The sequence below is a fragment of the Balaenoptera ricei genome, chromosome 16 (assembly GCF_028023285.1).
Source record: "Balaenoptera ricei isolate mBalRic1 chromosome 16, mBalRic1.hap2, whole genome shotgun sequence".
Lineage (NCBI taxonomy): Eukaryota > Metazoa > Chordata > Mammalia > Artiodactyla > Balaenopteridae > Balaenoptera > Balaenoptera ricei.
In genome coordinates, this window is record NC_082654.1 from 87,080,350 (window position 1) to 87,108,309 (window position 27,960).

General features: G+C 49.2%; 2 protein-coding genes and 1 pseudogene across 2 annotated transcripts in view; 1 reads left to right on the forward strand and 2 right to left on the reverse strand.

Annotated features, from left to right (window-relative positions):
* The window catches only part of LOC132350460 (myosin-13-like), a 113,967-nt gene extending 100,255 nt beyond the window's left edge, over window positions 1-13,712 (reverse strand). Inside the window, 1 exon segment of the mRNA XM_059899645.1 lies at window positions 13,598-13,712. Within this exon segment, the coding sequence (XP_059755628.1) occupies window positions 13,598-13,712 (115 nt within the window).
* Window positions 13,713-14,161: 449 nt separating this feature from the next.
* Window positions 14,162-27,415, reverse strand: LOC132350461 (myosin-13-like). Its single transcript, XM_059899646.1, has 11 exons — window positions 27,212-27,415; window positions 22,594-22,737; window positions 22,352-22,508; window positions 20,502-20,529; window positions 19,589-19,700; window positions 18,453-18,545; window positions 16,973-17,036; window positions 16,783-16,881; window positions 16,575-16,678; window positions 14,292-14,353; window positions 14,162-14,174 (listed from the first exon to the last, which is right to left on the reverse strand). The coding sequence occupies exons 1-11, from the start codon at window positions 27,413-27,415 to the stop codon at window positions 14,162-14,164; spliced, it is 1,080 nt and encodes a 359-aa protein (XP_059755629.1).
* On the forward strand, window positions 23,992-26,028 carry LOC132350904 (UBX domain-containing protein 4-like; annotated as a pseudogene).
* Window positions 27,416-27,960: the final 545 nt, after the last annotated feature.

Here is a 27,960-nt window from a genome sequence, read left to right on the forward strand (position 1 = left end):
ACCACATTTCTAGCCAGTGCGACGTGCCATGGAAGTGTTCGTCATGGCCCCCGTCTGAGCTGCCATGAGAAAACACTCTGCTTAGGATTCTTCGAGGACTTCGTACCTGAAGTCACTCTGCTCGAGGAGAAAGTCAGCATCCTACCATGCTGTGTCGCTAACGGGACACTCAGCATGAGCAGTTGTCTCGAGGTAAGGCCCTGAATTGCCATGCAGAAGCGGAGGCGTGCAGCAGTGTCCAGGAGGCCGTAGCCGCTGCTGTGCATTGTTTTAACGTCAGTACGCTTTGCAGGACATATAGGAACCCTGCGTAGGCACCCTATTCCCTGCAAGAACACTGAGTACCCTCAGGCCTCCATGGGCCTGCTAAGCCACATCCAGGCCCGTAGCCCTTCAGAGCCACTCTGTGTATGCCGAGTGTAGGGGCAACAGACTGCACTCTGTCTTGGGACAGCTTAATTTCCTCAACACTCCCACAGGTCGACGAACACCTTTCTAGCAGGTCCAACGTGCCGTGCAAGTGTGACTCATTGCCCTATTCTGAGCTGCACTGAGAATAACCCTCGGCTTCGCATTCGATCTGGGACCCCCTGCCTGAAGTCACCCTGCCTCCAGGAGAATGTCGGCTTGCGTTCCGACTGCAACTAAAGCCCAATTCCTTGTGTAACACTGCAGGCTTTTGAAGAGCCACGGGCCCGGAGGCTTAACTGGGGCGTTCCTTGGTAGACGCAGTTTGCTGTTTGCAGAACACCCTTCTTCGAGGAGTTGATTCAGGGAAGGAACCACTGGGTAACCTGTGTCTGTTTGGACTTGTTAGAAAGCACAGGGATGTATGCTGTGTGTGCCCGTGGAAATGGGGTCCTGATGGAACTAGCCTTGCTTTCCCATTTGGAAAGCTCCATTCATGCTGCCTTGAAGCTATTGAAATTGACTGCTGTTGACATGCCACTAGCCACTGTAGGCATGGCTCTCGAAGAAAATGAGTTTTCGCTAGGTAAGCCGGGTGCTTCGATGGCCGGGGTGGAGCTCATCCTGCCACGCGCTAAGCTAAAGGGAAACTCAACGTTAGTACTGGCCTCGAGGTAAGTCCCTGAGTAGCCGCGCAGAAAGGGACACATGCAGCTCTTTCCATGAGGTCTTAGTCGCTGCTCTGGTTTATTTTATTTTATTGTTTTATTTTTTATTGTTTTTTTAAGACTTATTGAATGATTGATTGATTCTTATGTTGGGTCTTCGTTTCTGTGCTAGGGCTCTCTCCAATTGCGGTAAGTAGGGGCCACTCTTCTTCGAGGTGCGTAGGCCTCTCATTATCGCGGCCTCTCTTGTTGTGGAGCACAGCCTCCAGCGGCTCAGGCTCAGTAGTTGTGGCTCACGGGCCCAGTTGCTTCGCGGCCTGTGGGATCCTCCCAGACCAGGGCTCGAACCCCTATACTCTGCGTTGGCAAACAGAGTCTCAACCACTGCGCCACCAGGGAAGACCCTGTTCTGCTTTATTTTAAAGGAAGTACCCTTTTCAGGACTCCTAGGCCCCTCGGTTGTGCATCATTTTCCCTCCAAGATCAGTGAGTACCTCCAGACCCCTGTGGACCTGCTGAGCAATATCGAGGCCCAAAGGTCGAACCTTCGGAGGCCCTCTGTGTATGCCGAGTGATGGGCAACACACTGCTCGTTCCTTAAGGAGAGCTACATTTCCAGAGCACAGGAACAGCCTCAGGAACACATTTCTAGCCAGTGCGACATGACATGGAAGTGTTCATCACGACCCCCGTCTGAGCTGCCATGAGAAAACACTCTGCTTAGGATTCTTCGAGGACCTCGTACCTGAAGTATCTCTGCTCGAGGAGAAAATGCGCATCCTACCATGCTATGTCGCTAACGGGACACTCAGCGTGAGCACTTGTCTCGAGGTAAGTCCCTGAATTGCCATGCAGAAGCGGAGGCGTGCAGCAGTGTCCAGGAGGCCGTAGCCACTGCTGTGCATTGTTTTAACTTCAGTACGCTTTGCAGGACATCTAGGAACCCCGCGTGGGCACCCTATTCCCTGCAAGAACACTGAGTACCCTCAGGCCCACATGGGCCTGCTAAGCCACATCCAGCCCCGTGGCCCTTCGGAGCCACTCTGTGTATGCCGAGTGTAGGGCAACAGACTGCACTCTTTCTCGGGATAGCTCGATTTCCTCAACACTCCCACTGGTCGACGAACACCTTTGTAGCAGGTCCAACATACCGTGCAAGTGTGACTCATTGCCCTAGTCTGAGCTTCACTGAGAATAACCTTCGGCTTCGCATTCGATCTGGGACCCGCTGCCTGAAGTCACCCTGCCTCCAGGAGAATGTCGGCTTGCGTTCCGACTGCAACTAAAGCCCAGTTCCTCGTGTAACACTGCAGGCTTTTGAAGAGCCACGGTCCCGGAGGCTTAGCTGGGGCGTTCCTTGGTTGGGCAGTTTGCTGTTTGCAGAACACCCTGCTTCGAGGAGTTGATTCAAGGAAGGAACCACTGGGTAACCTGTGTCTCTTTGGACTTGTTAGAAAGCACAGGGATGTATGCTGCGTGTACCCGTGGAAATGGGGTCCTGATGGAACTAGCCTTGCTTTCCCATTTGGAAAGCTCCATTCATGCTGCCTTGAAGCTACTTGAAATTGACTGCTGTTGACAGGCCACTAGCCACTGTAGGCATGGCTCTGGGAAGAAAATGAGTTTTCTCCAGGTTAGCCGGGTGCTTCGATGGCCGTGGTGGAGCTCATCCTGCCACGCTCTAGAGCTAAAGGGAAACTCAACGTGAGTACTGGCCTCGAGGTAAGTCCCTGAGCAGCCGCGCAGAAAGGGAGGCATGCAGCTCTTTCCATGAGGTATTAGTCGCTGTTCTGCTTTATTTTATTTTATTTTTTTATTTTTTATTGTTTTTTTAAAACTTATTGATTGATTGATTGATTGCTATGTTGTGTCTTCGTTTCTGTGCTAGGGCTTTCTCCAATTGAGGTAAGTAGCGGCCACTCTTCTTCGAGGTGCGTAGGCCTCTCTTTATCGTGGCCTCTCTTGTTGCGGAGCTCAGGCTCCATAGCCGCAGGCTCAGTAGTTGTGGTTCACGGGCCCAGTTGCTCCACGGCCTGTGGGATCCTCCCAGACCATGGCTCGAACCCGTGTACCCTGCGTTAGCAGTCAGATTCTCAACCAGTGCGCCACCAGGGAAGACCCTGCTTCCTGCTTTATTTTAAAGGAAGTACCCTTTTCAGGACTCCTAGGCCCCTCGGGTGTGCATCATTTTCCCTCCAAGATCAGTGAGTACCTCCAGACCCCTGTGGGCCTGCTAAGCAACATCGAGGCACAAAGGTCGGGCCTTCGGAGGCCCTCTGTGTATGCCGAGTGATGGGCAACACACTGCTCGTTCCTTAAGGAGAGCTACATTTCCAGAGCACTGGAACAGCCTCAGGACCATATTTCTAGCCAGTGAGACGTGCCGTAGAAGTTTGCGTCATGGCCCCCGTCTGAGCTGCCATGAGAAAACACTCTGCTTAGGATTCTTCGAGGAAATCGTATCTGAAGTCACTCTGCTCGAGGAGAAAGTCAGCATCCTACCATGCTGTGTCGCTAACAGGACACTCAGCGTGAGCAGTTGTCTCGAGGTAAGGCCCTGAATTGCCATGCAGAAACGGAGGTGTGCAGCAGTTTCCAGGAGGCCGTAGCCGCTGCTCTGCATTGTTTTAATGTCAGTACGCTTTGCAGGATATCTAGGAACCCCGCGTGGGCACCCTATTCCCTGCAAGAATACTGAGTACCCTCAGGCCCCCAAGGGCCTGCTAAGCCACATCCAGGCCCGTAGCCCTTCGGAGCCACTCTGTGTATGCCGAGTGTAGGGCAACAGACTGCACTCTTTCTTGGGACAGCTCGATTTCCTCAACACTCCCACTGGTCGACGAACAGCTTTCTAGCAGGTCCAACATACCGTGCAAGTGTGACTCATTGCCCTAGTCTGAGCTGCACTGAGAATAACCCTCGGCTTCACATTCGATCTGGGACCCCCTGCCTGAAGTCACCCTGCCTCCAGGAGAATGTCGGCTTGCGTTCCGACTGCAACTAAAGCCCAGTTCCTCGTGCAACACTGCAGGCTTTTGAAGAGCCACGGTCCCGGAGGCTTAGCTGGTGCGTTCCTTGGTTGAGGCAGTTTGCTGTTTGCAGAACACCCTGCTTCGAGGAGTTGATTCAAGGAAGGAACCACTGGGTAACCTGTGTCTGTTTGGACCTGTTAGAAAGCACAGGGATGTATGCTGCGTGTGCCCGTGGAAATGGGGGCCTGATGGAACTAGCCTTGCTTTCCCATTTTTTTTTTTAAAGAAATCCTATGTTATTTATTTATTTATTTATGGCTCTGTTGGGTCTTCGTTTCTGTGCGGGGGCTTTCTCTAGTTGCGGCAAGCGGGGGCCTCTCTTCTTTGCAGTGCGTGGGCCTCTCACTATGGCGGCCTCTCTTGTTGCGGAGCACAGGCTCCGGACGCGCAGCCTCAGTAGTTGTGGCTCACGGGCCTAGTTGCTCCGCGGCATGTGGGATCTTCCCAGACCAGGGCTCGAACCCGTGTGCCCTGCATTGGCAGGCAGATTCTCAACCACTGCACCCCCAGGGAAAACCTGCTTTCCCATTTTGAAAGCTCCATTCATGCTGCCTTGAAGCTACTTGAAATTGACGGCTGTTGACAGGCCACTAGCCACTGTAGGCATGGCTCTAAGAAGAAAATGAGTTTTCTCTAGGTAAGCCGGGTGCTTCGATGGCCGGGGTGTAGCTCATCCTGCCATGCTCTAGAGCTAAAGGGAAACTCAACGTGAGTACTGGCCTCGAGGTAAGTCCCTGAGTAGCCGCGCAGAAAGGGAGGCATGCAGCTCTTTCCATGAGGTCTTATTCGCTGTTATGCTTTATTTTATTTTATTTTTTTCATTATTTATTGTTATTTTAAGATTTATTGATTGACTGATTGATTGTTATGTTGGGTCTTCGTTTCTGTGCTAGGGCCCTCTACAGTTGCGGTTAGTGGCGGCCACTCTTCATCGCAGTGCGTAGGCCTCTCACTATCGCGGCCTCTCTTGTTGCGGAGCACAGGCTCCAAACTCGCAGGCTCAGTAGTTGTGACTCACGCGCCTAGTTGCTCCGCGGCCTGTGAGATCCTCCCAGACCGGTGTTCGAACCCGTGTACCCTGCATTGGCAGGCAGATTTTCAACCACTGAGCTACCAGAGAAGCCCCTGTTCTGCTTTATTTTAAATGAACTACCCTTTTCAGGACTCCTAGGCCCCTCGGGTTTGCATCATTTTCCCTCCAAAATCAGTGAGTACCTCCAGACCCCTGTGGGCCTGCTGAGCAACATCGAGGCCCAAAGGTCGGTCCCTCGGAGGCCCTCTGTGTATGCCGAGTGATGGGCAACACACTGCTCGTTCCTTAAGGAGAGCTACATTTCCAGAACACTGGAACAGCCTCAGGACCACATTTCTAGCCAGTGCGACGTGCCATGGAACTGTTCGTCATGGCCCCCATCTGAGCTGCCATGAGAAAACACTCTGCTTAGGATTCTTCGAGGACCTCGTACCTGAAGTCACTCTGCTCGAGGAGAAAGTCAACATCCTACCATGCTGTGTCGCTAACGGGACACTCAGCCTGAGCAGTTGTCTCGAGGTAAGGCCCTGAATTGCCATGCAGAAGCGGAGGCGTGCAGCAGTTTCCAGGAGGCCGTAGCCGGTGCTCTGCATTGTTTTAACGTCAGTACGCTTTGCAGCACATCTAGGAACCACGCATGGGCACCCTATTCCCTGAAAGAACACTGAGTACCCTGAGGCCCCCATGGGCCTACTAAGCCACATCCAGGCCCGTAGCCCTTCGGAGCCACTCCGTGTGTGCCGAGTGTAGGGCAACAGACTGCACTCTTTCTTGGCAGAGCGTGATTTCCTCAACACTCCCACAGGTCGACGAACACCTTTGTAGCAGGTCCAACATACCGTGCAAGTGTGACTCATTGCCCTAGTCTGAGCTGCACTGAGAATAACCCTCGGCTTCGCTTTCGATCTGGGACCCCCTGCCTGAAGTCACCCTGCCTCCAGGAGAATGTCGGCTTGCGTTCCGACTGCAAGTAAAGCCCAGTTCCTCGTGTAACACTGCAGGCTTTTGAAGAGCCACGGGCCTGGAGGCCTACCTGGGGATTTCCTTGGTTTAGGCAGTTTGCTGTTTGCAGAACACCCTGCTTTGAGGAGTTGATTCAGGGAAGGAACCACTGGGTAACCAGTGTTTCTTTGGACTTGTTAGAAATCACAGGGATGTATGCTGCATGTGCCCGTGGAAATGGGGGCCTGATGGAACTAGCCTTGCTTTCCCATTTGGAAAGCTCCATTCATGCTGCCTTGAAGCTTCTTGAAATTGACTGCTGTTGACAGGCCACTAGCCACCGTAGGCATGGCTCTGGGAAGAAAATGAGTTTTCTCTAGCTAAGCCGGGTGCTTCGATGGCCGGGTTGGAGCTCATCCTGCCATGCTCTAGAGCTAAAGGGAAACTCAACGTGAGTACTGGCCTCGAGGTAAGTCCCTGAGTAGCCACGCAGAAAGGGAGGCATGCAGCTCTTTCCATGAGGTCTTAGTCGCTGTTCTGCTTTATTTTATTTTATTTTTTTATTTTTTATTGTTTTTTTAAAACTTATTGATTGATTGATTGATTGCTATGTTGTGTCTTCGTTTCTGTGCTAGGACTCTCTCCAATTGTGGTAAGTAGCGGCCACTCTTCATCGCGGTGCGTAGGCCTCTCTTTATCGCGGCCTCTCTTGTTGCGGAGCACAGGCTCCAGCGGCGCAGGCTAAGTATTTGTTGTTCTCGGGCCCAGTTGCTCCACGGCCTGTGGGATCCTCCCAGACCATGGCTCGAACCCGTGTACCCTGCGTTAGCAGTCAGATTCTCAACCAGTGCGCCACCAGGGAAGACCCTGCTTCCTGCTTTATTTTAAAGGAAGTACCCTTTTCAGGACTCCTAGGCCCCTCGGGTGTGCATCATTTTCCCTCCAAGATCAGTGAGTACCTCCAGACCCCTGTGGGCCTGCTAAGCAACATCGAGGCACAAAGGTCGGTCCCTCGGAGGCCCTCTGTGTATGCCGAGTGATGGGCAACACACTGCTCGTTCCTTAAGGAGAGCTACATTTCCAGAGCACTGGAACAGCCTCAGGACCATATTTCTAGCCAGTGAGACGTGCCATAGAAGTTTGCTTCATGGCCCCCGTCTGAGCTGCCATGAGAAAACACTCTGCTTAGGATTCTTCGAGGAAATCGTATCTGAAGTCACTCTGCTCGAGGAGAAAGTCAGCATCCTACCATGCTGTGTCGCTAACGGGACACTCAGCGTGAGCAGTTGTCTCGAGGTAAGGCCCTGAATTTCCATGCAGAAGCGAAGGCGTGCAGCAGTGTCCAGGAGGCCGTAGCCGCTGCTCTGCATTGTTTTAATGTCAGTACGCTTTGCAGGATATCTAGGAACCCCGCGTGGGCACCCTATTCCCTGCAAGAACACTGAGTACCCTCAGGCCTCCATGGGCCTGCTAAGCCACATCCAGGCCCGTAGCCCTTCGGAGCCACTCTGTGTATGCCGAGTGTAGGGCAACAGACTGCACTCTTTCTTGGGACAGCTCGATTTCCTCAACACTCCCACTGGTCGACGAACAGCTTTCTAGCAGGTCCAACATACCGTGCAAGTGTGACTCATTGCCCTAGTCTGAGCTGCACTGAGAATAACCCTCGGCTTCGCATTCGGTCTGGGACCCCCTGCCTGAAGTCACCCTGCCTCCAGGAGAATGTCGGCTTGCGTTCCGACTGCAAGTAAAGCCCAGTTCCTCGTGCAACACTGCAGGCTTTTGAAGAGCCACGGGCCCGGAGGCTTAGCTGGGGCGTTCCTTGGTTGAGGCAGTTTGCTGTTTGCAGAACACCCTGCTTCGACGATTTGATTCAGGGAAGGAACCACTGGGTAACCTGTGTCTGTTTGGACTTGTTAGAAAGCACAGGGATGTATGCTGCGTGTGCCCGTGGAAATGGGGGCCTGATGTAACTAGCCTTGCTTTCCCATTTTTTTTTTTAAAGAAATCCTATGTTATCTATTTATTTATTTATGGCTCTGTTGGGTCTTCGTTTCTGTGTGGGGGCTTTCTCTAGTTGCGGCAAGCGGGGCCCTCTCTTCTTTGCAGTTCGTGGGCCTCTCACTATGGCGGCCTCTCTTGTTGCGGAGCACAGGCTCCGGACGCGCAGGCTCCGTAGTTGTGGCTCACGGGACTAGTTGCTCCGCGGCATGTGGGATCTTCCGAGACCAGGGCTCGAACCCGTATTCCCTGCATTGGCAGGCAGATTCTCAACCCCTGCACCCCCAGGGAAAACCTGCTTTCCCATTTTGAAAGCTCCATTCATGCTGCCTTGAAGCTACTTGAAATTGACGGCTGTTGACAGGCCAGTAGCCACTGTAGGCATGGCTCTAAGAATAAAATGAGTTTTCTCTAGGTAAGCCGGGTGCTTCGATGGCCGGGGTGTAGCTCACCTGCCACACTCTAGAGCTAAAGGGAAACTCAACGTGAGTACTGGCCTCGAGGTAAGTCCCTGAGTAGCCGTGCAGAAAGGGAGGCATGAGGCTCTTTCCATGAAGTCTTAGTCGCTGTTCTGCTCTATTTTATTTTATTTTTATCATTTTTTATTCTTTTTTTAAGATTTATTGATTGATTGATTGTTATGTTGGGTCTTCGTTTCTGTGCTAGGGCCCTCTACAGTTGCGGTAAGTGGGGGCCATTCTTCATCGCGGTTCATAGGCCTCTCACTATCGCGGCCTCTCTTGTTGCGGAGCACAGGCTCCAGCGGCGCAGGCTCAGTAGTTGTGGCTCACGCGCCCAGTGGGATCCTCCCAGACCAGGGCTCAAACCCATGTACCCTGCGTTGGCAGGCAGATTCTGAACCACTGCGCCACCAGGGAAGCCCCTGTTCTACTTTATTTTAAAGGAAGGACCCTTTTCAAGACTCCTAGGCCCCTCGGGAGTGCATCATTTTCCCTCCAAGATCAGTGAGTACCTCCAGACCCCTGTGGGCCTGCTGAGCAACATCGAGGCCCAAAGGTCGGTCCCTCGGAGGTCCTCTGTGTATGCCGAGTGATGGGTAACACACTGCTCGTTCCTTAAGGAGAGCTACATTTCCAGAGCACTGGAGCAGCCTCAGGACCACATTTCTAGCCAGTGCGACATGACATGGAAGTGTTCGTCATGGCCCCCGTCTGAGCTGCCATGAGAAAACACTCTGCTTAGGATTCTTCGAGGACCTCGTATCTGAAGTCACTCTGCTCGAGGAGAAAGTCAGCATCCTACCATGCTGTGTCGCTAACGGGACACTCAGCGTGAGCAGTTGTCTCAAGGTAAGGCCCTGAATTGCCATGCAGAAGCGGAGGCGTGCAGCAGTTTCCATGAGGCTGTAGCCGCTGCTCTGCATTGTTTTAATGTCAGTACGCTTTGCAGGACATCTAGGAACCCCGCGTAGGCACCCTATTCCCTGCAAGAACACTGAGTACCCTCTGGCCCCCATGGGCCTTCTAAGCCACATCCAGGCCCGTAGCCCTTCGGAGCCACTCTGTGTATGCCGAGTGTAGGGCAACAGACTGCACTCTTTCTTGGGAGAGCGTGATTTCCTCTACACTCCCACAGGTCGACGAACACCTTTCTAGCAGGTCCAACATACCGTGCAAGTGTGACTCGTTGCCCTAGTCTGAGCTGCACTGAGAATAACCCTCGGCTTCGCATTTGATCTGGGACCCCCTGCCTGAAGTCACCCTGCCTCCAGGAGAATGTCGGCTTGCGTTCCGACTGCAAGTAAAGCCCAGTTTCTCGTGTAACACTGCAGGCTTTTGAAGAGCCACGGGCCCGGAGGCTTAGCTGGGGTGTTCCTTGATTGAGGCAGTTTGCTGTTTGCAGAACACCCTGATTCGAGGAGTTGATTCAAGGAAGGAACTACTGGGTAACCTGTGTCTGTTTGGACTTGTTAGAAAGCACAGGGATGTATGCTGCGTGTGCCCGTGGAAGTGGGGGCCTGATGGAAGTAGCCTTGCTTTCCCATTTTGAAAGCTCCATTCATGCTGCCTTGAAGCTACTTGAAATTGACTGCTCTTGACAGGCCACTAGCTACTGTAGGCATGGCTCTGGGAAAAAAATGAGTTTTCTCTATGTAAGCCAGGTGCTTCGATGGCCGCAGTGGAGCTCATCCTGCCTCGCTCTAGAGCTAAAGGGAAACTCAACGTGAGTACTGGCCTCGAGGTAAGTCCCTGAGTAGCCGCGCAGAAAGGGAGGCATGCAGCTCTTTCCATGAGGTCTTATTCGCTGTTATGCTTTATTTTATTTTATTTTTTTCATTATTTATTGTTATTTTAAGATTTATTGATTGACTGATTGATTGTTATGTTTGGTCTTCGTTTCTGTGCTAGGGCCCTCTACAGTTGCGGTTAGTGGCAGCCACTCTTCATCGCGGTGCGTAGGCCTCTCACTATCGCGGCCTCTCTTGTTGCGGAGCACAGGCTCCAAACTCGCAGGCTCAGTAGTTGTGGCTCACGCGCCTAGTTGCTCCGTGGCCTGTGAGATCCTCCCAGACCGGTGTTCGAACCCGTGTACCCTGCATTGGCAGGCAGATTTTCAACCACTGAGCTACCAGGGAAGCCCCTGTTCTGCTTTATTTTAAATGAACTACCCTTTTCAGGACTCCTAGGCCCCTCGGGTTTGCATCATTTTCCCTCCAAAATCAGTGAGTACCTCCAGACCCCTGTGGGCCTGCTGAGCAACATCGAGGCCCAAAGGTCGGTCCCTCGGAGGCCCTCTGTGTATGCCGAGTGATGGGCAACACACTGCTCATTCCTTAAGGAGAGCTACATTTCCAGAACACTGGAACAGCCTCAGGACCACATTTCTAGCCAGTGCGACGTGCCATGGGACTGTTCGTCATGGCCCCCATCTGAGCTGCCATGGGAAAACACTCTGCTTAGGATTCTTAGAGGACCCCGTACCTGAAGTCACTCTGCTCGAGGAGAAAGTCAACATCCTACCATGCTGTGTCGCTAACGGGACACTCAGCCTGAGCAGTTGTCTCGAGGTAAGGCCCTGAATTGCCATGCAGAAGCGGAGGCGTGCATCAGTTTCCAGGAGGCCGTAGCCGCTGCTCTGCATTGTTTTAACGTCAGTACGCTTTGCAGGACATCTAGGAACCACGCATGGGCACCCTATTCCCTGAAAGAACACTGAGTACCCTGAGGCCCCCATGGGCCTGCTAAGCCACATCCAGGCCCGTAGCCCTTCAGAGCCACTCTGTGTGTGCCAAGTGTAGGGCAACAGACTGCACTCTTTTTTGGCAGAGCGTGATTTCCTCAACACTCCCACAGGTCGACGAACACCTTTGTAGCAGGTCCAACATACCGTGCAAGTGTGACTCATTGCCCTAGTCTGAGCTGTACTGAGAATAACCCTCGGCTTCGCATTCGATCTGGGACCCCCTGCCTGAAGTCACCCTGCCTCCAGGAGAATGTCGGCTTGCGTTCCGACTGCAAGTAAAGCCCAGTTCCTCGTGTAACACTGCAGGCTTTTGAAGAGCCACGGGCCTGGAGGCCTACCTGGGGATTTCCTTGGTTTAGGCAGTTTGCTGTTTGCAGAACACCCTGCTTTGAGGAGTTGATTCAGGGAAGGAACCACTGGGTAACCAGTGTTTCTTTGGACTTGTTAGAAAGCACAGGGATGTATGCTGCATGTGCCCGTGGAAATGGGGGCCTGATGGAACCAGCCTTGCTTTCCCATTTGGAAAGCTCCATTCATGCTGCCTTGAAGCTTCTTGAAATTGACTGCAGTTGACAGGCCACTAGCCACCGTAGGCATGGCTCTAGGAAGAAAATGAGTTTTCTCTAGCTAAGCCGGGTGCTTCCATCGCCGGGGTGTTGCTCATCCTGCCGCTCTCTAGATCTAAAGGGAAACTCAACGTGAGTACTGGCCTCGAGGTAATGCTGTGAGTAGCCGTGCAGAAAGGGAGTCTTGCAGCTTCTTCCATGATGTCTTAGTCACTCTTCTGCTTTATTTTAGAGGAAGTACCCTTTTCCGGACTCCTAAGCCCCCCGGTTGGCACCCTTTTCCCTACAGATCCCTGAGTACCCCCAGACCCCTCTATGTTTGCTGAGCAACAGCCAGGTCAGTTGGCCCTTCAGATGCCCTCTGTGTATGCCGAGCAAAGGGCCACATGCTACACTCTTACTTGAGAGAACTAGATTTCTTCAGCACTCCAGCAGCTTTAGGAAAACGTTTCTACGCCATCTAACATGCCATGGAATTGTGCCTCATTGCCCTATTGTGAGCTGCAGTGAAAAAGCACTCTGCTAAGCATTCCTTCTAGGACTTCCTACCTGAAGTAAATAATTTCTAAATAAAGAAATAAATATTTTTTAAAAAATTTATAAAAAAAAAGAAAGAAAGAGAAGTGATTTTTGTGTACTGATTTTTTACCCTACAGCTTTACTAAATTCGTTTATTAGTTCTAACAGGTTTTTGGTGGTTTGATGTGGGAGACTAGAATTCAGAAATCCCACTGTTTCTACTACAGCCAGGTCATCCACAGCACGCAAGACACAGTGGCTCCTAATATAACCTTCCCATGGTGCCTGTTAATAACGCGTGGACCCTACAAGAATGATGAGCGTCACCACTTTAGGTGAACCGCATCTGGTTAAGGCTTGGCCTCTATTATGAAGTTTGATGTCTTCTCTGCTTTTCTTGGGCATGGTTTTGACCTGGTTCTTTTGAAAAGTAATGTACTCCCCAGTAATTTCAAGTGTATAAAAAAACTATAAGTAGCAGTACAAAATACACCACCTCACATAAACTACTCCAGTGTGTTTTATGCAATACTGGGGTCCTCTCCCAGGGAACCAGAACATAAAGACCCAAAGACGAAATTTTATGGTTCCACCTTATAATCCTATCCACGGGCCCACTTCAACATTCACCATCTCCGCAACTCTATGGAAATGTCTTTTCCCATTCTGATCCAGTTTTCTTTTTCTGAAACCATTACTGAGACTTTCCCTCATTTTCAAAACCTTTATGGATTTAAAATACACGAGCTAAGTATGATCTGGGTGACCTTTTCTGCATGAGCTCTTTGACTTAGAATGTTTTCAGTGTTCATCCATGTTCTAACATGTATCATCAGTGCTTCATTCATTCTTTTCATTGTGATTAAAAGTAACATTTACCATTTAAACCATTTTGAGTATACAGTTCTGTGGCATTGACTACATTCACATTGTTGTACAAATATTCTCACCATCCATCTCCTGGACCGATTCATTTTCCCCATGGGAAACTCTGTATCAATGTCTCTACATTTTTGCCAAAATTTGTTATTTTTAATTATCTTGATTATAGGCCTTCTAGTGTTTGTGGAGGGGTATGGCGTTGTGATATTAATGTGCATTTCCATCGTGACTAACGATGTTTAACATCTCTTCAGGTGTTTGTTGACCATTTGTATGTCTTATCTGGAGAAGGGTCTTTTCAAGTCCTTTTTCCATTTAAAAAACTGGGTTGTTTGCGGGGGCCTGCAGCTCCGCCGCCCGAGCCGGGTCCCGGCAAGCGCTCCTGCTGGCGGCCTTGGCCTCGCTGAGTCCAGCCTGGAGCGATCTCCGCGCCGCAGGGGCCCGTGCGCCGGGGCATCGCTAGCGGCCTCGCAGGGGCGCCGCTTCCTGCCTGGCGCTCGCAGGAGAGGGGACGCCCGGCCCCAGGCGCCCGTGCCCAGAGTGCCGAGACCGTGCTGTGCCGCGCGGACGCGGCGCCGGCGGGGCGGGTCTCGCTTGGCATTGGCTGCAGCTCACCTGAGCGCGCCGGCGGTCCGCGCGCCTCTCCCGGAAGTGGGCATCCTGGCCAGAGCGCACCTGGCGCGGGGCGTCCTCGGGGGCTCGTGGGGGTGGGTGGAGGAGGGAACCACGAGTCACACCAGAGCTGTTCGGCACAGTCGCGGAACCCCCTAACCTGGCAGTCGCAGGAAGGGCTCGCCTTTGAGTAGAGGCTTTGAGGACAGGCCCGAGCCTACCCCGTTCAATTTTACAAAACATCTGCTGGTGTAAAGCTCGCTCCCGCGCGGTTTTCCCAAGTAGCCAAGTGCCTCACACGAGGTATCTGCAAGGAGAACCTGAGAGGGCCCGTAGCCCTGAGAGACTTACCCTTGGCTTATGGCAAGGCCAAGGGATTTATCCTGCATGGTGATTTCTCCTGCTGAGAACCCCCAAACCCCACTCTGGCCAGCTGGCCCAGCTCTGCTTCCTGCACGTCTCCAGCCCGGGCCGGCCCTTGGCCACCTGCTGGGATGGGAAAGGGAAGGGTCTCAGAATTGCACCTTAGAAACTTGCCAGGGGGCATGGATTGAAAAACATGGGGGCCATCCAGGCAGCAGAGAAGGGAGAAGGGCACCTTGCTGCCCTTTCATTGTGGAATCGGTGGCGCTTCTGCTGAGAGGGGCCTTTCCATGGGGACCGCATGCAGTGTGTTTGGTGTCTTGGAACTGAAGAATTAGAACCTGTACAATTTTCAAATGATGTGGTCCTTTAATTTAAAAACAAAACCCCTAGAACCTTTGCTTTATAAATTGAGGTCTGAAAATTGAAGGTCTGTTTTGCTTCCACTGTGACACTATATTAAGAAATGTGGATTTATTGAGAAAAGAGTCAGAATAGAGAAGGAAACAGAGAACTCAGAGGTACCACTGTAGTTTGGCAAAGGCTGGGGGGAGTTAATTTGTCAATGCTGCTGGCTTTCAGTAGCCTGCAGCCATTCTCCTCCTGCGGCTGAGGGGGTATAAAGATGTACTGGGTTGCTCTACTCTTCTTTTGTAGAATTCCAGCTCAGAGCCATCTCTTGATGTATAAGTATTTCGCAGACTAGGTTCCCAGGCAACTCCTGGAGGGCCAGAGGGGTTCCTTCCTTCATTATACCTGTCTGTTTGAATGAAAACCAGCAATGACATATTTTTCTTTAAATCTGGTTTATGGTCTACCATCCAAAAACCAGATTAGCTATTTCCTCACTCTCTCAATAGGCTCGAGTTCCTGGAAACTGAAACTTAGAGAGGGTGGAAGAGTGCCCGAGGGAGAACAGGAGAGCCTGCCGGGAACCGTGACTCCTGGGTTTTTAATGAGCTTCCTAAACAGCATGGTCATTAATTGGCAAGTGATGACCTTAAGGAGAAACTACTGGTAAAAATGTAAAAGCCTTTTGTTAATAATGTGCCCACCAGGTGCGCATCTTATGGAGTATTTTCATTGCATTTCCAACACCTGGGAGGGTGTTGGGCAGAGGGCAGATGTTTAATAGATTTATTGAATAAGTTCAATTACATACAATTATATCAATGGAAGGGTCAGCAACACTATGAGGTTAGGGTTAGGGTTAGGGCCAGGGCCAGGGTCAGGGTCAGGGTCAGGGTCGTTAGGGTTAGGGTTAGGGTTTAGGGTTTAGGGTTAGGGTTTAGGGTTTAAGGTTTAGGGTTAGGGTTAGGGTTTAGGGTTTAGGGTTTAGGGTTAGGGTTAGGGTTAGAGGTTTAGGGTTAGGGTTCGGGTTCGGGTTAGGGTTAGGGTTGTTAGGGTTAGGGCTAGGGTTAGGGTTTAGGGTTAGGGTTAAGGGTTAGGGTTTAGGGTTAGGGTTTAGGGTTAGGGTTAGGGTTTAGGGGTTAGGGGTTAGGGGTTAGTGGTTAGGGTTAGACAATTAGGGTTAGGGTTAGGGTTAGGGGTTAGGGGTTAGGGTTAAGGTTAGACAATTAGGGTTAGGGTTTAGGGTTAGGGGTTAGGGTTAGGGTTAGGGTTAGGGTTAAAAATGCAAGTTCTGGGGTTGGGCAGATCTGGGTTCAGACCGTCGTTTACAAACTGTCTTCGTGCAAATCGTGTGTTTTTTTTCTAAGACTCAGCTTCTACCTTTATGAAACGGGGGTAGCAGTGGTGCTGATCCCAGAGGTTTTGTTGAGGCAAAGCTCTTTTCTCAGTTCCTAGCATGCGTGAGTGCTCAATGCACTTAGTTAATATTATGGTTATTGACCCTGGAGATATTCCCCAAAGCTAAAGACCAGAGGCCTGACAGGTGTGTTGAGGAGGTGGGTGCCTACTGTGAGCCCGAGGTGGCAGGTAGCCGGAGGAATGGAACGGCTGCTGCAGAGTGGGACTGTTTTTCTCCTGCTTTAGACTTTTCTGTATTTTCTAGATTTTCTTAAAAGAACCATGTAGATGGTTTGGTACCCTGAAAACTTCCAACAAAAACTTTAAAGACCTTATCCATGCAAACATTTACTCTCAAAAGCTGGAGAATGGAACTGAAGGCCTATTTTGGAGAACTTTCTGTATTCCCATTTCCTGGAATCTTCTGAAATGGAACCAAGTGGGGGAGGGGTGTGATCTGTACTAATTCTCTGAGCTCTTGGGTCTAATCACTGAGCATCCCTGCATCCCAGCTTCCTCCTGAGATCATGGGTACCTCTCAGTTCATAAATTCAACAATTCCTTACTTAAGTAAATAAACACACAAAATACTTACATCAGTGGCCAACAGTTCCTCACTGTCATCAATACTGGCCACGGTGACCTCTCCTTTGCTCACAAAGGGGAAGTCAAAGGGGTTGGTTGAAATGAGAAGCAGGTCTGTGAAGAAGATGGATCCCTTTAGCATCTTATGCACAACTGACTCTGAGTTTTTTTCCAATGTGATCGATTTGGAAGATGAGAATGATAACCAAGGAACTTACCCATAAGTTCCAGCTTCTTGTTTGACATGATTTGGTAAAAAATATGATAGCCTCTCTCACGGGATAACTGAAATGCCACCCTGGATTTTTCTAAGAGATCTAAGATAACAAAAAACGATGTGATTTTAGGGACCCCAGGAGATGCCTCTGTGGCCAAATCCAAGGTGCCAGATAGAGTGTTTGGACTCACAGGTTTCAATGTCCGCTGACACCAGCTTTCCTGTGGCTCCGAAGTGAATACGAATGAACGTCCCCTGTCCAAAGACAGACTGAAAAACACAGTTATTTTCTTTCTGTGGTACTGTAGCCAGCTTCTGTTAGGTACTACTGAGGATGGGTGGGCTGTGTAGGCTCACGGAGGAGGTGATGCCAGAAGCATGAGGACCTTCCTTCTCTCTGTTTGCTTGGCATCTGGTCCCCACGCCGGCTCAGCCAAGACTCAGGTAGCTCTGCCCAGAGCACCTGGCCCTGTTCCCACAGCTCTGGGGATGCCTGCAGGCTCCCTCTCAAGTCTCTGTTTGGGACCACCTCACACCTGACTGTCTCCTTGGTCTTTATCCTGCTCAAACTCTTTGTAACACCTTTGAACTGATAACCTGGTTGGACTATCTGACTTCTTTTTTGCCTCTGGATGTTACTTCTGAGATTTCTTGCCTCAGTTTTCCTTACTACTTACTACATGCAAACTTAGCCCCCAGGCCAGGCCTCCTGGCTCCCCAAAGACCCACTCAGCACTTGGGTTCCCCCAATCTTGGGGAGTGAGGGGTGAAATTATATATAGTATATATGTGTGTGTGTATACTCCCTTCTTACATCATCTGCTTAATTGGTCGCTACCACTCTGTGAGCCAATTGGAGGGCAAAAATATTGCCTTGCTTGTTCACCCACAGACCCTGGAATGTAGTACATCCTCAGTAGTATTCTCAGTATTCTCTGAATGAAGCCTAAGAAGAGTTAATGAAGGACCAGTGTAGGTTTATGTGAATTATGTGTTCGCTCTTCAGGAGTTCTAGCTGCTGAATGCAAGTGCCTCTGGGTACTTGCTCTACTGGCCAGTGAAATTAGATAGGAGACTGGATACTTGTTTATTTGCCAGTGTCGGAAGTAAATGCCTCTTTGGTTGAGCTAATCCTAAGCGAAACATTGAAGGATGGGACATATCCTTCAGTATCTTCAGTATCAACTTCTTCCCAATTTTTGAGCTCTGCTGCCTCCACCAGGTTTTCCCTCCTCCCAGCACCTCCTGACTTGGAGAAGGTCAGATCTGCTAACTAACTTCACACTAAGGTTTTCATGGCTAATAAGTCAGTGGATACTGTTCAATGGACTTATGTATTTTAAAATGCTTCCACCTGAAGAGACCAATTTTAGCATAGAGAAGTCATTTTGTACTTGTGGAATTTGAATCTTGAATCATTGTGACTTCAGGAGGCTCTGAGGTGATGCTGATTAGTTAGGGAAGGACAGCTAAATCTTCCTTCGGCTGGGAATAAGACAAAATGTTCTTTGAAGGGTTATCAGAATATCCCGGTTGGGCAGCTTGATCTGAAGCGCTTGGGGGTAGACTAAGGCCAGGTATATCCTAGTTTATGTGGCCATTTTTCATATTCAGCATTGGAGGAGAGGGTTTTCTTTCTGGGGGTCATTGACAATTGGACTGAGTCTTAACGAATCTCAAGGAGTTGTCATTCCTCACGGTCTTGGCATTTCCAAAGGCCTCCAGGAGGGGGCTGGCCTGGATGATCTGGTCTTCCAGGGTTCCCTAATAATAAGTGAGAAGAGGAAAAGAGAGGACTTTGGACGTCTTCCGAAGTAACTTCCCAGTGACTCAAAAGTGTGGATGCTCTGGGAAGGTCCCAGGGAGAGATGTCGCCCAGCTCAGGCTGGTGGCAGGTACAGTTGTGCTGAGTACCCACAGGCCCATCCCCACCCCACCCAAGGAGGCTTCAAGGTCCCATCGTAGAAGGAGTCTTAGCACAGCATCAAAGTGGCTTCTGGCCACACCAGATTCCAGGTTGGAGCCCTACCCGCTACCTCTCAATCTCCCAGATGGCCTTTCTTCTCTGATAACATTTTATTATAAATTATGGATTTGTAAAATATAGACCTCTGTTCCTGCATGCACCAGGACCCATTTATACAGATATTCGGGTTCAGAAGTAGAAACAGACTGTGAGCAATGAAAGTGACCCATATGATAGAAACAGTGGTTCTCAAAAAAATGTTTAAGTTGCATAAAATATTTTGTGAGAATTATTACATAGAAATCCACTTATAGAAAGCAGAGTTTTCACCTTTCCCCCTTCCCCACATGATTGCTTGCCTTTCTGACTTCAGAGCTGTTTGGAAACTACTGTCCAGCCCAGTGGTTCTCAAAGTGTGATCCCTGGACAGGGCATGAACAATGGGAACATGACAGAAATGCAACATGCCAGGATTTTGAATGTGAGACAGGAATTTCAGTCAGAAATTCTGGGCCTGGGGACCAGCAATCCGTTGTTAACGAACCCTCCTGGTGATTCTGACGTGCACTCCAGTTTGAGAACCACTGGCCTAAACCATTCCTTCGCCAAAGGAGGATGTGGAGTTGTTCAAGGTCACTCGGCTGTTGCTGATGGAGCTGGTGCTAGAGCCCGAGTCCACAAGGTGGAGCCATTTCCTGCCTTGCCCGGTAAACACCCCCTGGGGCAGGACCTCGTGCTGTGCATCTCTGCTGAGCACAAAGCCCTGCAGACACTTGGGGCTCACCTGGGGTTTCAGTTATAGTCATTCCAGCAAGCCTTCCAGGTGCAGGAAGCTGCTCACCTGCATCTTGCCCGGCCGCTGCTCCTTCCTCTTCTCCCCAGTGACCGCAGTTGCTGCAAAGTGCTGGATCACACGCTTGGTGTTCACTGTCTTCCCAGCCCCGGATTCTCCGCTGTTGATTTAAAAGTAAGTGAGAGGGACTTCCCTGGTGGTCCAGTGGTAAAGAACCCGCCTTGCAATGCAAGGGACGCGGGTTCAATCCCTGGTCAGGGAACTAAGATCCCACATGCCGCGGGGCAACCGAGCCCGCACGCCATAACTACTGAGCTTGTGTGCCTCAATTAGAGCCCACGTGCCACAAACTACAGAGCCCACGTGCTCTGGTGCCCGCGTGCCACAACTACAGAGCCCACGCACTCTGGAGCCTGCGTGCCACAACTAGAGAAGAGAAAACCCGCCTGCCACAACTAGAGAGAAGCCTGTACACCACAGCGAAGAGCCCACGCGCCCCAACAAAAGATCCCGAGTGCTGCAACTAAGACCCGACACACCCAAAAATAAATAAAATATAATAAAGTAAAATAAAATAAAATAAAGTGAGATACACAGACATAGAGAACAGACTTGTAATTGCCAAGGGGACCAAGGAAAGGGGGAATGGAGGACAAATGGATTGAGAGTTTGGGATGAGTAGATTCAAACTATTAGATATAGAATGCATAACCAACAAGGTCCTACTGCATTGCACAGGGAACTATATTCAATACCTTGTGATAAAACAAAATGGAAAAGAATATGAAAAGGAATATATATGTATAACTGAATCACTTTGCTGTACAGCAGACATTAATACAACATTGTAAATCAAGTATACTTCAATAAAATTTTTTTTAAAAAGTAAGTGAGCTAAAGGAGAGTAGAAGGAATGGACAGCCCCTTCCAAGTCATCATGGCAACAACACAGGTTACTCACGCGATGAGGACGGACTGGTTGTCTCGATCTAGAAATGCAGAAGGAAGCAGGACAGAATAAATAAACAAGATACAGGCAGGATATACAAATCAGGCAACATTGGGGGTAGACAGAGCCCATGAGTTCTAGTTCTGGCTTTGCCATTAACTAGTGGTGTGATGATTTGGGCATGTCGAATCTTCTTGGAGACAATTTGTGCAGATTTCCCAAATGCTGGATGTGTAACTTGGGCAGCATGGGAAGTGAACGGTGAGTCCCACAGTGTGGAAGTTATTCGTGTTCACAGATCTTTACCTCCTCAATAGCGCTTTCTTATCTCCCTTTTCAACAAAGAAAGCAAGTCTCAGACTTAGAACTTGTAAGAAGCCACAGCTTCTAATTAGAATTTATGGACACTGATTTGTTGTCATTGCCTTTTTCTTTCACCTTTACTTTCTACTTGTGGACAGTGACCGTGGTTTTCCATTTACAAGAGTGTTATAGGTTGAATTGTGTTCCCCCCAACAAACTAATATGTTGAGGCCCTAACTAACCCCCAGTACCTCAAAATGTGACCTTATTTGGAAATAGGGTCATTGCAGATGTAATTAGTGAAGATGAGGTCATACTGGAGTAGGTGGGCCCCTAATCCAATATGACTGGTGTCCTTATAAAAAGAGAAATTTGGAGACAGATGAGAACACAATGTGAAGATGAAAGTGCAGATCAAGGTGATGATTCTATAAGCCAAGGGATGGCAAGGATGGCCAGCAAACCACCGGAAGCTGGGAGAGTGGCCTGGACCACATTCTCCCTCTCGGCCCTCAGAGGGAACCAACCCTGCTGACACCTTGATCTCAGACTTCCAGGCTCCAGAGCTGTGACACAATGCATTTCTGTTGCTTAGGCCACCCAGTGTGTAGTACTTGGTTACGGCAGTCCTAAGAAACTAATACTAATAGTGATATTATTCTTCCTTTTTTTAAAAAATAGTTTTCCTCCAGATCAAAGGGCAGATTTGTTCGGTTCCTATTTTATTTTTATTTTTGGCCACGCCACGTGGCATGTGGGATCTTAGTTCCCTGACCAGGTATCGAATCCGTGTCCCCTGCAGTGGAAGCACAGAGTCTTAACCATTGGACCGCCAGGGAATTCCCTATTCTTCCTTTTTGAAATGGACGGAACTTCAGTCACTATAAGGAAAGATTTTAAATATGCAGAAATGGCCAGGATTGCGAATGTGACATTGGAATGGCTGAAGTTTGGGCAACATTGTCCTGGATGACTTTTAAGCATCTTCAGATCTCAGATGCTTGCTTCTACTTCTCTCTGCACCAAGTCAAATCAGGTGAAAGTGGAACAGACCGAAGTGATGTTAGGCATGACAAGGGTGACAGTATTACCACATCTCTGCTATTTCATCTGCTATTCTGGAAATTTAAGGAGGAGAAAGAGGGAGCCTGAGAAAACAGGTGAAGGGAAGTTGCTGTGCCCATTTCTCCAACTTTGCATTCCTAAGTGGCTACTAATATAGTCTCTCTTCCAAGTGTGTTCCTGTTGGGGGTTTCTTTGGAGGTGGGGGCAGCACATCTCCTTGTGCTTCACATCCACCCCCAGAGAAGCATGTACTTAGTGTGGCTTCAGTCCCAAGCTCTGGCTTAAGAACCGTGACTGGTAATGGAAGATACTGCGCCCCTGGCTTTCCATCCTGACATCCTCTGAATCTACTGAGGTCACTTTGGTCATTGCACCGTTTGGATGACCAAAGCCTATGAAGGGCTCGAGTAATTAACTAAGAACCAGTGCAGTTAAAGGACTTGAATACTTCACTAAAACTATTTTTTAAAATATGGATTAAAGAAATTACTCACCAGTCAACATGAACTGATAGGCGTTGTCAGAGATGGAGAAGATGTGGGGCGGGGCCTCCTGGTGCTTTTTGCCTCTGTAGGCCATCACCACCTCAGGGTTGTACACCTTCAGCCACTTGTAGGGGTTGACGGTGACACAGAAGAGGCCTGAGTAGGTCTGAGAAAATCAGAAAATTCAACCTATGGATCTTGACTTTACTAAGAGAAGGAAATGGAATAAAGAGAGGTTGAAGGGTACTCACGTAGATCAACCAGGCTGCGTAACGCTCTTTGAGGTTGTACAGCACTCCTGGCTCGTGTAGGTGGGTCATCATGGCCATGTCCTCGATCTTGTCAAATTTGGGAGGGTTCATGGGGTAGACTTGGTCACTGTTCGGAGTGAGTGTCTGGATATTGAGAGGAAAAATCACATGATGAGTGGGAGAGCCGATGTGGTGACCTACCAGTGGGGTGAAAATGGTGAGATATTGTGGTGAGATTACCCCATTACCGTGGTGAACTTTATGGATCATTTCTGTGCCCAGAGATGATCCGTAAATAAGTGTTCTTGATAAATCTAAGACTGGTCAAACTGTATAATCAATTCTGGTCTGATGCCCCCAAGTCAGCATGCCATTCTGTGTGCCAGAAGAGGGTTACAGGTGTGCAAAGTTATAGAGCCCTTCAGCCTCAGGGTGGCCAGGTGGAACTCAGGATGGCCAAGGCCACAGCAGCTTGCCTCTGTTTACCCCATTTGCTATGAGTGCTGCAATGAGATCAAGCTTGGAAGATTGGAAAAAACTCTTCCAGTGTGTTCTGTAAATCTCCCCCTCAATACCTCTGCTCATGTGGGTCCCTTTGTCTGGAATATATCTACATTGAAATTACATCTAGCAACCTTCAAAGCTCTTCTGAAGTGCCACCTCTTCCATGACCTGTTTCTGCTCTCGCCTGTCTTTTCAAGGCTTCCAGAATTCCTTGCACCGCTGCCCTAATAGTTAAAACATTTGGACTTGAAGCATGGTCCATGCCTGAACAGTATTTTGAGACTATTACCTAATTTTCCCCTCTCTGTTTTCCCTCCCCTTTAAGCATACAACTGGCACTCCATTACTCAGGAAAGGTAGAAAATAGGGCATAAAAGCGAGAGAGCCTGTAAGCCTTTCTAGCGTTTGTTTTCCAAAAGCCCGAATCCTCAGAAGAGCTTTGAGGGTTTTACCGAAAAGATAAAAGGGAGGAGATTTGTTGATATAGACCAAATCTCTTGAGGAAAGGAAGCCCTTCTGCCCCACCGCCCTAAACTAGAGAGAGAGGGACATCCAAAATAGCATAAGGAAGATGGAAAAATCTGTGTGTCCTGAAGGTTCAGAAACTGGGGCGCTCCTTCCACTTCCGGGATTGCAGGGCCTGCGGTCTCCCGGGCTCCCGCACGCACCGACTTGCCAACGAGACAAAGGACAGGGGCGCGCTGCCAACGGCGACGCGTGGCGTCATGCGTCGTGGGGCGCGCCTCGGCCTGCGCGCTTGCACGCGTCCTGGGAGCCGCTGACGGGCCTGCGCGCCGGTGCGGAGCCGGAGGCGGGCCGTGGGGGCCCAAAGACGGATAGGGCGGGTCGGCTCCGGGACCGAGGCGGCAACACGTCGAGCGAGCGCCTGTGCCCGAGGGCAGCGATGCTGTGGTTCCAGGGCGCCATTCCGGCCGCCATCGCGTCGGCCAAGAGGAGCGGCGCGGTCTTCGTGGTGTTCGTGGCAGGTGATGATGAACAGGCTACACAGATGGCTGCAAGTTGGGAAGATGAGAAAGTGACAGAAGCATCTTCCAACAGCTTTGTTGCTGTGAAAATCGATACCAAAAGTGAAGCCTGCCTACAGTTTTCACAGATCTATCCTGTAGTGTGTGTTCCATCCAGTTTCTTTATTGGAGACAGTGGAATTCCCTTGGAAGTAATAGCAGGAAGTGTTCCTGCAGATGAACTTGTTACCAGAATCCACAAAGTCCGGCAGATGCACTCGTTAAAAGGTGAAATATCAGTGGCAAATAGTGGCCAGTGAGAAAGTTCAGTCTCTACTCCATCCACCTCATTTGATCAGAACAACACTTCTGAAAACTGTCAGTCCAGAAATGCAGAGCTCTGTGAGACACCACCCACTTCTGATACAAAGTCAGATTCTGCAACAGGAGGAGAAATTTCAGGCCAGGCCACTGTGTCTCCAGAGCCTGGTGGATGTTCAAATCAGAGACCTACAGAGGAGCTCACCGTCAGAGTGGAAAGACTAACCAAACAACTTGAAGAAAAGAGAGAAGAGAAAAGGAAAGAGGAAGAACAGAGAGAGATTAAGGAGGAAATTGAGAGGAGGAAAACTGGAAAAGAAATGTTGGATTATAAAAGAAAGCAAGAAGAAGAATTAACAAAAGGAATGTTAGAGGAAAGGAACAGAGAAAAGGCAGAAGATAGGGCAGCTCGAGAGCGTATAAAACAGATGATTGCACTGGACCGTGCAGAGAGAGCTGCTCGTTTTGCAAAGACACAGGAAGAAGTAGAAGCTGCTAAAGCTGCAGCCCTGCTGGCCAAACAGGCAGAAATGGAAGTCAAGAGAGACTCTTCCGCAACAGAAGGAAGCAGTGTTGCGAGAATTCAATTCCGTCTTCCTGATGGTTCTTCCTTCACAAATCAGTTCCCTTCTGATGCTCCTCTAGAAGCAGCAAGGCAGTTTGCTGCACAGACTGTTGGCAACACTTACAGTAATTTTTCATTAGCGACAATGTTTCCCAGGAGGGAATTTACCAAAGAAGATTATAAAAAGAAATTACTGGATTTGGAACTTGCCCCAAGTGCTTCAGTGGTACTGTTGCCAGCAGGAAGACCAACTACATCCATGGTACATTCTTCCAGTGGCGACTTTTGGACATTCTTGGGGACAGTACTTTACCCATTCCTTGCCATCTGGAGATTGATTAGCAACTTCTTATTTAGTAATCCTCCTCCTGCACAGACCTCGGTGAGAGCAGCATCATTGGAATCCTCAAACCTTGCATCCTCTAGCAACTCAGACAAAAGGGAACCAGTCAGAAAAAGAGTGCTGGAGAAACGGGGGGAAGACTTTAAAAAGGAGGGCAAGATATATAGATTGAGGACTCAAGACGATGGTGAAGATGAAAACAACACTTGGAATGGAAATTCTACTCAACAGATGCAGTGTGACAAGGACAATATGTGCAGTAATCATTGTTTCTCTTATGATTTAAGTCAACTAAAACTCTACTGGAGAAGTGGGACTGCTTTATGTTTTCCAACTCATCTACAAAGTGTCTCTTTATTCCTGCTTAGTGGGTTAAAGTTGTTTAACCTCAGATAAGTCAAGAGATAAAATAACTGGCTGCTAGGTCCTTGTATATGGTAAGCAACTGCTAGAAGCCTAAAATAGCAAAAGGTCTGCGACAGCCTCCCTTTATCAGCTTTCTTGTTTAGTATTTCATATGCCCATTAGCCCTGTGCTCTCAGATGATATGTTTTGTTTAGGGCTGTTTTGCTCCAGAACTCCTCAGCCCACACAAAGTAACTGGTGTGTCACTGAATAATTTGATCTTGAGTCAGAGCGTTTTAACTAGCCAATCAGATGATAATTTGGGTTTAACTTTTCTCTTCTTGCTCATCAGCTGCAAGCAAAATCTTGTAGTTTTTAATCTTACTTAAACACTGGATAAAAAAATCTTTTCCAAAAAAAAAAAAAAAAAGAAACTGGGGCTTGTTTCTTAGCAATCCTTCAGGGGGGGCAGTGACACCCCATGTGGTATTACTGAAAATGTGGCATGGCTCTGGGGAGGGGACCCCAATAGTAACTCCAGAAAATTTATTTCCGGCCCTGTGAAAAGAGGCTGACACCAGAGGTTAAGTTTAATAATAACAATCATCATCATCATCATCGTCATCATCATCTGTCTTGTATGCTTGAATTTGTGAACTGCGATTCATACCTACCATGTACTCTTTTTTTAAAAAATTATTTTATTTATTTATTTTTGGCTGCGTTGGGTCTTCCTTACTGCACACGGGCTTTTCTCTAGTTGTGGCGTGTGGGGGCTACTCTTCGTTGCGGTGCACGGTCTTCTCATTGTGATGGCTTCTCTTGTTGCAGAGCACAGGCTCTAGGCACACGGGCTTCAGTAGTTGTGGCGCACGGGCTGAGTAGTTGTGGCTCGCGGGCTCTAGAGTGCAGGCTCAGTAGTTGTGGTGCACGGGCTTAGTTGCTCCGCGGCATGTGGGATCTTCTGGGACCGGGGATTGACCCCGTGTCCCCTGCATCGGCAGGCGGATTCTTAACCTCTGTGCCACCAGGGAAGTCCCCATACCCACCGTGTACTCTTGATTCCTACACTAGATGATAAACTTTGGGGAAGCGGGACTGAGATTTGCTCATATTTGCAGAGTGATAGACACTGTGACCTAGACATGGTGCATGTCCAGTAAGGATTGAATTGAATGGTGCTCTGTAATTCTCTGCATTAAATTAGGCATTGCCTCTGGAGCTCCCTCTGTAAGTCACTCTGCAGCCTAGAGAGTTCTATTTGGTATATTCGCCCATCCAGCAGCAATCTGTATCAATCTCTCCCTTAAACAGTCCAAACTCTTCCACCACCACCTTCCCCTTTCTCCAAAGCAAACATCATAAAAACTCTCAAAGCCCAAGTCCTCGAAGGAAAGAGCCAGAGGAAAGGTACGTGCCATGGCAGTTTTTACCTGCGACTTCACTCAGAGTAGATCAATGTGAGTCTTGTTCTATCTTCAGATTCCTATGGGCCAGCATGCAATTTCTACTATTCTACTCCAAAGGCAAAGGGGGATGCCCATGTTAGCAAGGACATCTGAGATCAACACTTACCCGGTTGTCGAGGGTCTCGACTGTGACTTTGTCATTTTCCTTGCTCTGGATCATACCTTTCACATAAAATTCCTTATCATCCACTGCAAAGCAAGCTTTCTTAGAATCAAATGCGCGATTTGGAGCCTCGATTCTCTCCTTCTCTGATTTCCACAGGTAGGGAGCTGCTTCTCCAAAAATGGCCATCTCTGCATCAGAGCTCATGACTGCAGGGGCTGGGAAGACCAGGGCTGCTGAATCTGGAGCTTTGGGGAGCTCCATCCTGTTATTTCCATTCAGACAGGGGGCCAGATTCAAAAGTTCCTGGGATTAACCTACGTTCTGAGGAATCCAGGACCTGGTATAGGGGCCTAGAGTGGGCAAGTGGGGGTGAGCTAAAGGAGATATTTTACTCCAAGAAAAAAGTTTGAGGGGACATCTCTTAGTCCAGCTCCAGGTGTGGAAGTCTAAACCAATTAGAGGAAGACAAGCTGAGCCTAATAAAGGAGGCCTCAGAAAATACTTCCTTAATTACACGTCACATTTGAGCCTCATGATCTCGGTGTCATTCCCAAATCTTAAGGGTATCTGAAAAGAATTACTGGAATGTTGATAATTCCTAGTAGAAAGTTCAGATAGCCCAGTGAAAAGTAATGACTTGAACATAAAGTACTGCCACACTTGTTTAGCCAATTACAGGCAACAAGGTGATAGGAGACATTATGGCCTAGTGCAATGGTTCCAAACTTTAATATGCACCAGAATTACCT

Coding starts and splice junctions, on each gene's coding strand:
- LOC132350461 (XM_059899646.1), bottom strand. CDS start 27,415: ATGAGCTCTGATGCAGAGATGGCCATTTTTGGAGAAGCAGCTCCCTAC. Junction 19,701..20,501: donor AACCAGTCCGTCCTCATCGC/GTGAGTAACCTG, acceptor TTAAATCAACAG/CGGAGAATCCGGGGCTGGGA. Junction 17,037..18,452: donor ATGACAACTCCTTGAGATTC/GTTAAGACTCAG, acceptor GTCTTTGGACAG/GGGACGTTCATTCGTATTCA.